The sequence below is a fragment of the Protopterus annectens genome, chromosome 14.part0 (assembly GCF_019279795.1).
Source record: "Protopterus annectens isolate FY-2018-M chromosome 14.part0, PAN1.0, whole genome shotgun sequence".
Taxonomy (NCBI): Eukaryota; Metazoa; Chordata; order Ceratodontiformes; family Protopteridae; genus Protopterus; species Protopterus annectens.
Window position 1 is genome coordinate 877794917 of NC_056748.1, and position 15237 is coordinate 877810153.

The window sequence follows — 15237 nt, forward strand, 5'->3', positions numbered from 1 at the left end:
CAGCCACACACAGACCTACTAAAAGAGCACTGGCAAAAAATACACATAAATACACAAAATCATACTTGGAGCCTCTAAATAAAACTTGCAAAAGCATCAGAGACCTACAAAGCAGACACCCAAACAACTTGCACTTAACACAAAATCAGTGTGCCGCACAATCACAGCCCTTAAGGTGAAATAACAAACCTAACACACTAGTAATAGGTGACTCTATAGTCAGGCACACTGACATCTCACTCACTAGGCTGGACAAGCAGAAGGTTACTGTTAGCTGCCTGTCGGGAGCCAGAATCCACCACATAACAAAAGCACTCAAGTCACTCCAGAACAAGTACAAGTATGACTCTGTCATTGTTCATGTTGGTGTGAATGACCTGAGACGTACCTCTGTGGCCTACATGAAAAGAGACATGGAAGAGCTCTCTGATCATGCAGCCCAGGCTGGCATGACCCTGACCCTGAGTAGCATCCTGCCCTCACCAAGAATGATACCTCAGTATAAAGAAAAAATTATCAATTTCAACAATTGGCTAAGCTTCTGATGTCATTCAAAGGGGATACAGTGTCTGTCAGCCTGGGACGACATGCTCGACAAGCCGCATTGCTTCACAAGAGACTGCTTGCACCTGTCACCCCTAGGCTTTCGAATACTGGCCAAGGCTCTTGCTGCCCCCATAGTGCTTTTTTTAGGCAAGGCTCAAAAGTCAAACCCACCTCCGTAAACAGCACAATTAACAAAAAACTGAGGGTTATGCTACTAAACACCAGGAGTTTAAATCTCAAAATGCAAGCGCTCAAAGCACTCCTCAGTATGGAGAACGTTTAACTGAAACCTGGTTCAAGGCTCCAGAGAGCACTCCAGCACTACTGGGCTACAACTCATACCACACGTTTCAGCCACAGAACACAGACTGAAACACAAAAGGAGGGGGTGTATCCATATTCATCAAGGATACCTACACCTCCAGGTTAGTGGCGCAGCATGATACCTCTGCGATCATCCATGTGCAACTAACATCAGGCAAATCTGCAATGCAAATTGTGGCCTGCTACAGATCACCCTCCATGATGCAGGACCACCACTCCACCTTTCTGGAGATACTGGAAAACATGAAGGTCCTACCGAACACCCTGATATTGGGCGATTTCAATTACCCTACCATTCACTGGTAAAACTGCTAGAGTACAAATTCCCAGGCCCAGCGCTTCCTGGAATTCATCAGCTCATATGCCTTGGATCAGCTGGTAAACTCTCCTACCAGAGGTGAAGATATACTGGACCTGGTCATCACCAACATGGGCGACAGATGTTCCACACCAGAAGTCAACCCGTCATTGGTTAGATCAGACAATAAACTAATCACTCTGGATGTCCACACCCCACCACCACCCCCAACCAAGGAAACCACAGTAAAAAACTTCTCTAAAGCAAACTTCACCTTACTTAAGAAAGAGGTGGTAAGTTTCACAGCCCCCACACTAAAGGATAACACTGCCCAAGATGCAGAAACCTTTACAAATACACTCTATGAGCACCTACAAGGATGCATGGATCGTGCCATCCCTAGCAAAACCAAGACTCACTCCTCTAAGAGAAGGAAACCAGTTTGTTGGACCCCTGCAATAAACAGGCTATACAATAGAAGGAAGAAACTAGTCCAGAAAAAAAGCAAATCCCAAGAAGGAAAGACATCCCTGATCAGTATCAGTAAGAAACTAAGGTCCCTCATGAAATCATCCAAGGCTAACTTCGAAAGAAAAATAGTCAACGATTCAAAAGATAACCACAAAGCCTTCTTTAACTATGTTAAGAATCTAAGTGGCAACTCGCAGATATGCACTGAACTAGTGCAAAATAGCACAAAATATACTGAACCTACTGATATTGCCAACATACTGGCAGATAGAGTCAGTGCATCTGCAAGGCTGTGGAGCGCATCATCATGGAACTCATTAACAAAGATATTGGAAACCTCCAAACACTTGACCCAACCCAGTTCGGCTTTAAGGGCAGATCATGCCTACTAAGCCTGGTTGACTTCTTCGAGACAGTCACCAAGGCCATAGACGAGGGAAAGGTGGTTCACACAGCCCACATTGACCTCGCCAAGGCTTTCAACACCATTCCCCACTCGGGTATTACAGAAAAACTCACCAGCCTGAACATAAACTCCTATGTCACGAGATGATTTGCCAACTGGCTTACAGACAGAACTCACATGGTAAGAATAGCGGGTTCAGGTCCGACTCTAAACCAGTCACAAGTGGTGTCCCGCAAGGCTCGATCCTGGGACCCCTACTGTTCGGCATATACTTCTCAGAAGTACAGGCAAACACAGGAGGACTATGGCTAACCAAGTTCACCGATGACTGCAAACTGGGAGCCATAATTGACTCTCCGGCTGACATGGACATCCTCCGAAAGGGCCTTACTGAGATGGACAACTGGTGTCAAAGTCATGGCCTCAAGCTAAATGCCAAAAAATACATAGTCATCCCATTTGGGAAAAACAAAACACCCACGAATTACCACATAGGTGGCAGCCCTCTTAATACAGAAGAGGTAATAAGAGATCTGGGGGCCCAGGTAGATAGTAATCTCTCCTTTGACAATCATATTGCCAAAGTAGTTAGGAAATCCTTCTATGTGGCCCATCTAATTACTAAAGGGTTCGCATCAAGAAATAGAGATTATAGTGCCCCTGTACTCGTCACTCATTAGACCCATCATGGAGTACAATGCCCCATTTGGTATGTACCTCAAAAGACACTTCCAACAGCTGGAAAGACCACAGAAGTACCTCACCAAGAGGATTACTGGCCTCAACATATGTTCTATGCAGCCCGACTGAAAAAACTCTGGCTGTACTCAGTGGCATATCGCTTACTCAGAGGTGATCTCTGCCTGACTTACAAAGCCATGTCCAACTCAGACTTGATGGACATGCTCCACCTAAAGAAATCCAAGTCACTACGAGCCACATGCTCTGTTGAACTAAACCTCGCCACAACAATAAATAGACCATGCTGGAGGGATAGAATCCTGTCACAAAGTCTCCCCATGCTTTGGAACAGAATTCCAAACTATATTAGGCAGAGCCCCTCACTAACACTCTTCAAGAGAAACCTTGACGAGTGGATGGGTAACAGAAAATACACCCTTGGGATCATTTCATTGGCTCTGCTTGACAGAGGATTAGTTAATTAATCAATGGGGCGACGAAAGCCGACACACTCTGGCTAGGCTTATAAATGCCCTCAGGTGGATAGCTTAGTACCTACCTATGAACATATTAGAGGATTCCATTCTGAGTAGCAGCAACAGCAGCAGCTTATTTTAGAAAGTTGTGTCTTGTAGCTGTTCAGCTGTCATAGTGACCAAGTAAGTACTAGTTATGATTCTACCCATCTTCATTCATTTACAGTTACACAACCAGCCTGAAGAAGAAATTGTAGGATACTTACCATAACAGCAAATATTGGAGGATTGTTCACCGTAACAGTAAACCTCATGTCCCCTCTCTTTGTATGGGGACTTGTATATATTTGCTGTTTTTGTAGTTAGTATATCTAGCAGTGTGTGTTGTTTATTGGATAAGTTTGTACATATTGTTTGTCTCAACAATATGTATTTGCTTACATAGTCACACACAACTTTCCTGCACGGTTTTTATAGTTGGAGTGTTTGACAAAGTGTTTTTCAGTGTTTATTGTTTTTTTCTGATTTGGCTCATTCATGTCTATTGCATGCCATAAGCATATTTTCTGCACTGTTTTCAGGTTTGAAGAAGCATAAACAGCAAGTGACAACACTAGCCAAAGGTGGGAGTCCATTACCTGTTGTAGTACATTTGATTACTGCTTCAACTATTTGTTTTTGACTCAGAGTGACATTTGTAATAATTCATGAAAAACTGTTTATAAGACCTTCTAGAATTACTTGGAGAGTAATGTTGTAGTAACTGCTGGCCTTATTTTGCAGATTTGCTCATGTGATCAACGTGGAATTCTTTGATGATCTCCTCATTGTATTGAACAATCTCATTGAATCCGGGGTAAGTTCGGAAATGCTCCTTTTGTTGGCCTCTTCCACTTTATTTGCTCTTCACAGCAGACATTTATTTATTTTTTTGTTTTGTTTTAGGATCTGAGTTGCAAGGAAAGCCTACATTGTATTCAAACAGTTTTCAACATTTTATCTGGCCAAGGTATTTAAAGTTTTTTTTTTCCTGAATTAAGATTATAACAGACATTTTCCTTGATGCTGAATCATGGCTTGTATGTGGAGATGAGCAGGTTTTTGTCTGAAATGTTAGAGGCCTTTGCTTGTAAACCTAGAATATTTTTATAAAAGTAAGCCAAACCATTTCAATTCTGCATGCTTTTCTGAGGAGGGGAAGTGACTGGTGGTATGCCAGATGGGATGCTGCTGTATTCATCTATGCACGGACGGAAATAAAAAAAAAAAACTGTAATCTGTGTTCTCCATCCAAACATTAATCAAGCCCTTGTGTAGTATTCCATTTTCTGCCTTGAGTCTCCACATTGACTTTTGTCAGTCGCATTACAAGAATACAGGATTGGAGAAGTGCAACTATTCAGATTCCAGTAAGATGTGTAGCAAACGAAGTGGCAAAAGAGCTTATAAAAAATGTTATCTCCCTGTGACTGTCAGACCCCAGTCCCTACTAACCTGGATGCTCTCTCTAATTCTTTGTATTTGAGTATGAGAGACATGAGAAGTTTGGGATTAGGGGAACAGTAGTCTTTCATGAAGGTAGATGATTTTTTTTCTGCTCCTAATTCCTTCCCTTCTTGATGGGTAGGTACAGTGCAGCATCAACTATGTTAAGTTTTGATCCAGGTATATTTTTTCATGCACCTGATGTGCCCTTTTACTAGTGAGTGACTCTGTCCTTTGTATCCAAGCAAATCCAAGAAGGACTAGTGAGAGAAATGTTGCTTTTTCACATAATTTATAATTTACGTATCTTTGTGAAGAACTGTTTGGACATTTTTTTTTTCTGTTCGCTTCTGATTTCATCTGAAATTGGTGGGGCATGTACATGTATGAATAAAGGAGAGGATTGTCTAAAATGGCATTGCGTACAATGTACATCAATTTGTAATCTGTACTTCAGAAGAAATTATTATGCCATGTTTTGCAATTTTCCAACAATACATTTAGGAAAAATAAAAGATGCGGTGGAAAAACGAATAATGGATCATGTGAGCAATTGAAATACATTTAATCCAGTAGTCATTAATTTTTTTGGAATTTGATTACCAAATGTCAGAAAACGAGTTTTTTGTTTTATTAAAGAAACTGTCTGGTCTTAGAAGTGATTTAAAACATTGGCTTTCATATGAAGAAAATGTTTTATACAAACACAAAGACTTATCAACTGGAGACGAGAAAAAAGAGTAAATTTAGTGAAGACTTATAAGAGATCACAAGAAAAATATTATAGGAGCAGGCCCAGGTGGGGGTAGAAGATTACCTACTAAATTATACGACGGCTCAATCGCTTAGTGAGTGGAAAGAAGACTCAGTTGTTCTATTATGGCTACTGTCAAGAAAGATAACTAGGAGGAAGAAGAAAACACAGGAGGCTTCGGAAGGAAGAGATACAAGGATTTTGATGAGAATCGTAATGGAGCAAGAAAAAAAATGGGGGAAATAGAGGTAGCTGTGACATCCTGTCACTGATCCAGTTATCAAGGAATGTCAATCCTCACTACAAACACTAGTGGGAGACGTACATTGGGAGGATGCCAAGTGCACACACAGTAAAGTGGAATTTCCCTTAAGAGCACAAAGAGACCACAGTCGGTCTGGGGCTGGTATCTTCCTCTTTCTCCAGGTCCCCAATAAGACTCCCCACTGGCACAGCTATAGAGTTGTGATCTCAGCTGAGTGGCCAAGCCAAAACCTCCAGCACCCTCTCTGTCCAACCAGTGCTTTGTGTCCCTGCCCAAGTAGCTGACACACACACACACACACACGCACACACACACACACACACACACACACACACACACACACACACACACACACACACACACACACACACAGACAATTTGAGGTTTGATTTATAGACACGCATTTGGGAAAGACTGGCACATGTTTACTAGATTTGCCCCCTTTTGCCTAGACTATAGGGTAGTTATCACTGCCACCAGCCAACTCCTTATCAGCTACTTTAAGGCCCTTAACAAAGGGTATCCAGTCTTACTGTGTAATGTTACTATTAATACAAATGGTAGTTTGACCAAGTGCAAGGCTATTAGGAGTGGCTAGCACAGTGTCACCAAATAAATATGCAAGTACTGTCAGAACTTAAATATGTCTCACAAAGATCAGCCACAATGAAAGGTTTAAAAATATTTTAGTAAATAATAAAAGAACAAGGCAGTACTAAATATATATGTACAGTGAAAGCAGAGTTCAAAACCACAGGAAATATTTAACACAACATTGTAGGACAATCTCAAATAAATAAAGAAAAACATCTAAAGTAAGCTTTGCTATATTCCTGACTACATCTAAGAGAATTGCACTGTTCCCTAGACTTACTCATAGCAAGGCAGATATGTGGTGAATGGATCTTCTGGTCAGGTTCCAGACAGAATACAGAATACCCTGTGTCTCTCATCTCTCAAATATTACCGCTGGGATAGCTTGCAGAATGACATAATTTCTTGTCATCTAACTCTGTCCCAGGTAAAGCCCCCCACTGATGAAAGCTAGCAGTATTTAGGATCTACCTGTGAAAATAGGGTCTATATTAGATCACCGAATACTTAGGTAAGCGAACGCTGATTAATCGACCACATGTAAGCGAAAACTTACAAAACCGAACTGTCAGAACAGCGGGTTTTTTCCCCAAGGGAAAAATAAATCGCTGTTCCAAAAAAAAAAAAAAAAAAAAAAAAAAGGTAAGCACGTTAAAACTTGAATATACCAACTCCGAGAACGCACTATAGTGTCAAAAACAGCAAAGTACCGAAGCGGCCAAGCAAATTCTTTCCCAGGGAAAGAATTCGCTTACATGCCGCTTCGATATTTTGCAGTTTCGGTTTTGTCAGTTCGACCAAGATGCATTTGAAAACATGTGTCTTTGGTCTGCTGATAGGAACCCTGAAAATGCATGCACAAGAACTTTTTTTCAGATCTTTGCAGATCCTGGAAGATGTAAAACAATAAAACACTTCCAAGACAATACAGAGAACTTCTCAGCACAGACATTGTGTCTGTTGCTGCACTGAAACTGCAAGATAAGCCCCGGGATTAGCTCAGCGCAAGGACGATTTTAGCCTTGCACCGACCGTCCTCACTACAGATGGCGCAGCACCGCCATATGAATATGTATGAGAGCGTGCCACCGCACCCTCTCTGTGCACAGGAATGTGTGTGAGTGCAGGGGGCGTGTACAAGTGCTCTATGGCGGCGTAAACATGTCCCGACACTTGCAAAACATACTATGCCTACTAGTAGAGCCCGTCCCTAATAGTAAGTCAGTAATTCAGTGTCCATGGATACCGAAATGTATGCTAAGCATACAAGAGTTTCCACGAACAGTGAAATAAAATCGAAGTAGTAAACACACAAGCATGTAGTGGAATGTTGATCACTGTCCCTAGAACTTTCACAATTAGATTCCCTGTCCCTGTGTCCCTGTTATACATTTGAATTGCTGCAGTGTCGAAGGTGTAAGTAAAACGCAGCGTTTCTGCGATTCGCTGCCCTCTGCCGAGCGTAGCTTACACATCATATTTATTCAAATAGAGAAAAACATGCGGAATCAACGTAAGCGTCAATAGTGTAGTGTTTAGAGCATCCGCCTAACAAACAGGCATTCACAGTTCGAGCCCAACAATAGCACATATCATTTTCCATGTGGAATGAATGTCATTTTGCCGTAAACCCATATCGCGTGAGATATTTAACTTAAATATCATTCAAGCAAAGTGGCATTGTAATAATGAATAAGGTACTAGTAAGCAGGTGTAAGCACAAATAAGCAGCAGTAAACACACACAAGTACCAGTAAACAAGTCTGAGTGCACTTGCATGGGTCTAAGCAGTGCCCAGCATAGGAAATGTATATAAGTATATACAGATATATAATATATCTATATATATATATATATATATATATATATATATATAGCCACACACACACATATATAGCTAGATATATATATAGATATCTATATATATAGATCTATCTATGAAGAAAGAATGACGTAACAATAAAGCATACAAAAGGAATGAGAAAGGAATCAACAGCAACCCCAGTATTGTATAGTGCTGTCAGCGTATGTCATATCCAGCTGGGCAGGAGTGAGCAAAGCACTGCTACTCACACCACAGACAGGATATTACCAGTGGGAGTAACATTGTTGAATTGCTAAGTCTACTTTACACACAGAGGGTAGTCCCTGGTGGGACTACCCAAAAATTGATAGGATGATTGGCCATCCGACCATTACACAAGCAAGGGCAGGTATGTTCAAGGACTAAATGGTGGGAGAACCTGAGAATACATGGGTTGGGACATAACACTCGAGAGAGGGCAATGTGTGGAGATGATTCATGGCTGCGATAACAAGTGGACAGTGGATGGTATGCATGTATTTTGAACACAGGTTGGGTGGAGGAACTATGGGTATGAAATTATGGAGCCAGGCGTGCCAGGGTTGGATGGGCTGGTTCTAATTGGACCGCCCCGTGGAGATCGGCGAGTTCGTTACAAGTATATATGCATACAGACATGCAGACATCAATATGTAGAAGTACATTCTCTGTAACACATTCATTCCATTTGCAGACATAAATGACTTGAATGTGCCCTTACAAACCTCGACAATAGATAGAATAATAGGTTGTGCAGAAGAGGGATGGGATGAAACTGCTAAAATGGAGAAGTGTGTACAATGTCCGAAGTCAGTTCTGTGCTGAAAATAATCAAATGTGAGGTCTTTCCCACACATGGAATCATTCCTGTGATCTGCCTGCTACGGCAATGCCAATTGCTTCTTCTTCTTCGTCTTTCGGCTTTTCCCGGTTAGGGGTCGCCACAGCGGATCACCTGTCCGCTCATGATTGGCAGTGGAGTTTTACGATGTCGAGTTGCCAGCCTTCCACTGAAGGCACACACATGCACACACTCACACCTAGGGCCAATTTGGAGTGTCCAATCCACCTACAACTTGTCTTTGGGATGTGGGAGGAAACCGGAGCACCCGGAGTAAACCCACATGACCACAGGGAGGACATGCAGACTCTGCACAGAAGGCACCCCAGCCGAGGATCGAACCAGAGAACCTCTTGCTGTGAGGCGACAATGCTTACCACTGCACCACTATGGCCGCCCAATGGCAACGCCAATTACTAAACCGGTCTATTTGTAAAAGAAATATGCTGAACATGTACATAATTAAGCTCTCATGTGTAACGTGTGCATTACCACAGTTATACTTATTAATTTATTGTAGTGTAATGTTAACGGGAGTAAAGATGTAATGAAGTATTGAGTCTAATCTTGACATATACACATGCGTTTCCCATGTGGGACAACCCAAAAATTGCGAAGAGTACTCTTTTGGTCACTCATGTCACCAATGTTTGTGGACTAAATGTTTGGGAGTTCTGAGGATACGTGGAGTGAGTCAACTGATGGGATGGATCTATAGGAGTAGGGAGTGGCCAATGTGTAGTGGTGTGGATACACCGCGAATCTGACTGGAGAATGGATGACTGCAGTGTTAGGCAGGCATTGGAGTGTGTGTTTGGGGAACCAGGAGCCATGGGTATATGGGTATATATGCAAATAAAGCAGCACAGCAATAGTGTATTGATTAGAGCAACCACCTAACGAATAGACATTCCCGTACCGAATCCCACTGTATCATAGGTTCATAGGTTAGTACTAGGCTAACTGCCCTTGCGAGCCATTTTAAGCCTAGCCAATTATCCCTTGTGAGATTCAAACCCTGCAGTTTGTGTTTGTAAGGCAAACACCTTAACCATTAGGCCACCCTCCCTACTAAGCGCATACCATTTACCATCAGTAATCTGTACATGAAGATATTGCGACATCTGTCTGCTGTATAACCTGCAAAATATCATTTAAAAGTTAACTGGAGTGAAGTGTCAGTGTCATAATGAATAAGGCACTAGTAAGCAGGTCAAGCATATATAAACACCAGTGAGTATGTGTAAGTGCATTTGCGCAGGGTATGTATTGCTTTACAGACACACACACGCACACACACATATACATATGGTTGCAGACATATACATATACATACACACATATATATCTATATATATATCTATATATATCTATATATATATATACACACACACACACAGACAGACACACACACACACACACACACACACACACACACACACACACACACACATATATATATATATATATATATATATATCTACAGCTATGATAGGAAACAGCACACAAGAATGGCATATGTTCACAGGCTATGTCAATGGAAGTGAGGAGCCCAAGCAAGAAACATGAAGCCAGTAGCATGACCTTCCACCCCCCCCCCCAAGCCGGACACGGGAAATATACACCCAAACAATGTAAAGAGTCCACTGCTCCCCAGACCACAGGCAGGATACAACCGGGAGGGTACACAGTGCACCCGTGAATTCTAATCTTGGAACACAGACAGGAGCATCCCTTGCGGGACACCCCAAAAATTGGCAACACGAAAAGAAGGTGATAGACCGAACATTCTGGCTGGGGTGTATACATACTTGGAATATAAGGGTGGGAAACCCTGATGACCCATGGGCCGAGACAATTGTATGGAATGGGTCCATTGAAGTGGAGAGTGGGCAGCGTGTAGTGGTGTGTCCAGAACAGTCCAGAGTAAGGATGGGTGTTGTTGAGGAGGTGCGGGTGGGGGAACTATGGGTAGCTACTTATGGGTTTAGGTGTGCAGGTGTTGGCTGATGTGGGCCTATATGGACAGCCCTAGGGATGTAAGCGAATGTGTTCATTGGGCAGAGGCGTCACCCAACGAGCAGCCACACCCACTTCGAGTCCCACTGCAGCAAAGTGTAATCTATATGGCAAGGAATGGAATAACCAGATGTAGAAGTATATATTTAGAGGTATGTGTGTGTATATCTACCCATAGCGACATAGAGATAAGCCTCTCCCTGTCCGTAGTACAAATGTATACATACAGAGACAGAATACAGATACATACCCACATATAAATATATACATATGCAGACACCCATAGACCCATATGTTGTGATATATATATATATATATATATATATATATGTACAGCAAAATATAAATATACATATATACATACATATACAGATATATCTGTATATAGTAATATAAATAGATATATATGTGACTGTAAATATACACATGTATATAGCTAGGATATGATACAGCAGTTACGAGTAACATATGTTCGCAGGCCGTGCGTATGGGGGGGGTGAGGGGTCCAATAAACAAACGTGTAACACGTAGCATCAACCCCCCCCACCCCCCCAGCTAGGCCGGGGAGACATACAGACACACAATAAAGGTAAACACACCACTGCTTCCCAGACCACCGGCAGGATTGCCAGATCTAATCTTGAAACATAGACATCGATGTCCCTTGTGGGACACCAAAAATTAATGATCGGAGGCAGTCCCGGTAATGACTTATCAAACCAGGCTGTAGATGTACACGGACCAGTAGGTTGTGCAAGCCTGATAACCCATGGGTCGACACAACGTACGACATGTATCCTGACGTGGGGCAATGTGTAGTGGTGTGTTCATACCCCACCTGCACCCACAGTAAGGATGAGTGCTGTAGAGGATTGGCAGTTGGGGGAACTTTGGGTATGCAATTATGGGCCTAGGCGTGCAGGTGTTGGCTGGCGCAGTCGTATTAGGACCGCCCCGGGGATGTAAGTAATATTCCGAAATGGGCATAGCTAACGCCCGTACCTCTCAACCCCTAAGAGCACATCCGCTGGACAGGACATAAACCATTGGGGGAACAAATAGGGACCATACCTCTGAACTGTCCCCGATTTCCAGGGACGTCCCTGATTTCGACTCCGTTTCTAACTCTGTCCCACTTAATCCCTCCTAAAACTAGTGACATTTGGAGGAAAGGTGGTGAATTACACGTAATGAATAACGACAACAATTAAGAGTTATAAACATAATTTACCTCCGAAAATGTGTATTAATTCATATGCTCCGAGTCTGTCAGTGTGTCAGGTTAATAGCACCAATAATTTAAATGTGTCCCTGATGTTGTTATGCCAAGTCCCTGATTCAGTTTGTATTTTTCCCCAATCGTACAAGAGGTCTGATAGGAACAGAAAGCACATATTCCACTAACAACCTTAGAAAGATGATAGAATATTAGGTATGCAGTAGCATGACTCAGATGAAGGATGTGAGTTCCAAAACCCAATTACTTGTTTGTATTGAAGAGTGTCACTTCCCATGTATTAGCCAGACGGGTGCAGATTGTAAGAGGAACACACCAATAATATGAATCAAACTCTGGACAGGCCGCGGATTCCATACAGTCGAATGGCATGCTGTTGCCTAATGGGCAGAAATTCCCGATACTGTAGGCATGTAATCCGATGTAATAGGCATCACAAGGTAATATCGTAGTCCTCACTCCCACCCAGGTGTGTGTGTGTGTGTGTGTCAGATGCAAACACCAAATGCAGTGCATTTGCAAGTGCGGGAGCAAGCGAGTATAGGCCTGTTTGGCCGCCAGTATGCGAGTATTACACTGGTAAAGCAATGTAGAGGCTAACTGAGTGTAAGAAACTGTAACCAGAGGTTAGCATTGCTTAGCACTGCACAAACCCACGCACATCCACTCACAACTGCTTTAATGTGCCTTAATCACACCATATACAATGGTCTTGTTCTGCCCAGCAACAAAATAAACGGCCTCTGCAAGGCTCGAAACCAGGACCCTGCACACACAGCTATTGTGATTTACCACTAAGCCATGGCAGATATACAGACATCGAACCTTATCACAAACATATCATCCAGCGCAGTCATTCAACAGTATAGGAAATGTATTCCATCATATAGATGTATGTGTGAGTGTTTATGTCCAGCATATAGATACATACATATATATATATAGATATATCAGGAACATCCCATGTGACAACAAAGCATTACAAAGGAATGAAAAAGGAAACACCAGCAACGCCTGTATTATGTAGTGGTGTTGTCCTATGTAATATCAAGACTCCCTCAGACAGACATGTGTCACTCATACACGCAAACATTTGCACACTGGCCATATACATCACTCTGTGCATGTTATTTACATTAACACAACAGTTTCTGTCCAATCATTATGTGAGATCAGTACTCTTGCAAGGTGCTGTGTGCGACATCATCATCATGATAAAGGTAAATGGGGTAACCATAGAGGGACCGGTAGTGTTGTGTGTACAGTGGGATCGTCCGCATCACGTGTACCTGGAACATTTAGGAGCCATGTGCATACCAGGATTGTGTGCCTGAGACAGGGGTGAGGACAACTGGAGTATGTTGTGATGCATATTAAAAGGGTTACATGTGTCAAGTGGACACTTGTGTGAAATGGACGGCAATGTATGGGGCAAATGTTGTTCTAGGAACTGATTGGCCTTTTGTTTCCGTGTGGTGAGAGTGGGATGTGGGGGAAGGAGAGTAGGTATGCTCATGGAGGATAGGTAGGGTAGAATGACCGACAAGATAGCATACAGGGTCGATATATGACACGTAGGGGGATACACCTCGGACGGGGAGGGGTGTTCGACATTCACATGCCCATGAGCCCCCAGATGGAAATAGTGAGATGGAGTCCCCCAGTCATGGGCAGCCACCACTGCACCAAAACAGCTGCAAAGGTGGCAGTGCTGGGGGCTGTCTAGGAGGGGCAGCCTCACCCTGTAGATGTGACACTCTGCCCTTGAGCTGGCTTATCTGGCCTCGAAACCCCTTATTGAGCCCCCTTCGCACCATGTCCGGGACTGTATGACAATGGACATGTTCCTGTCTGGAATTGCTCCCAGGGGGGACAAGCCCCATCCTCAGTGGCGGTACCACCAGAAGGTGGTGCAGAGCCAACAAAGGTGGAGTTCCAAGGCTGGGCCCCAGATGTGCTGGTGCCCGGTGCCATGGCCTGCTGAAGTGGGACAGGAGGTTCTGCCGGGACCTCCAAACCCATACAGCCTATGGTGTTGCAGTTTAAACACAGATATGGCTTAGTAATAGTCAACAGCATTCAGGATTACTTACGACAGCATGCATAGATATGACCATCATCCCAACACAACAGATGGTATACATTTGCAGAGGGAGCACAACACATACATATATACTGCATGACATCTCTACAAAGTGTAGAAGACTTGTGACTGCAGCTATGAACAGTGGCCCATTATTGGCATGTCACTGAGAACCCCCGACAGTGTCTGTCATACCACTGTTTCATGTGACGTATGTCCAGACAGGGATGTGATGGCAGTAACTCATCACTATCACCATGTACTGGCTGAAATCCTCACACTATGCTCCTGCTGTTCACAGATGTGTGTTCAGTGAGTAGCACAGGAAACAAATGGTTCCACACACTGACCAGTCCACAGATGGCCCTACATATGGGGGTCCCTCACAAACAGAGCACTGTCTTGTCGGTTTTAAAACATGCAAAATAGTCATTACCACACAGAACTTGTTAAGCAGGCAGTAGTCTCAATGAAGCATAGCTACACTTACATGTTTTAGGCATGTCTGGCACATCACCCTCCTGTCTTTAGGCTATTTCCCACTGTGTATGTTGTTTGAGGAGCATCCAGATATCATCTGTGATGCCGTTTACCAAACACCAGATCTAGGTACCACTCAAAGCGACTGTCATGGGAAAACACCAACATGATGTTCCTAGATATTGTACTGTGTTTTTCATGCGATTGGCTATGGGAACATCACCACAGCTGTTCCACATGCAGTCAGCTAGAGGAGGGCTGCAGTAGGTGCAGAGGCCATTACCTGATCATGACCATCACTTACAATACACAAGCTGCTGCTGCGCAGGTGTACACCTCCACATCCACCAGAGAGTGTGTGGGAGGGACAGACAGAGGCAAAGTACATCAGAGAAGAGCTTGGAGACTAAAACCTAAGAATTGTCTGTCACACA

At 43.2% G+C, this 15237-nt stretch overlaps 1 protein-coding gene across 1 annotated transcript in view; it reads left to right on the plus strand.

Annotated features, from left to right (window-relative positions):
* The window catches only part of NOC3L (NOC3 like DNA replication regulator), an 825940-nt gene that overhangs the window by 265253 nt on the left and 545450 nt on the right, over positions 1-15237 (plus strand). Inside the window, exons 14-15 of the mRNA XM_044056662.1 lie at positions 3986-4058; positions 4148-4211. Of these exons, the coding sequence (XP_043912597.1) occupies positions 3986-4058; positions 4148-4211 (137 nt within the window). The remainder of the gene's footprint in view (positions 1-3985; positions 4059-4147; positions 4212-15237) is intronic.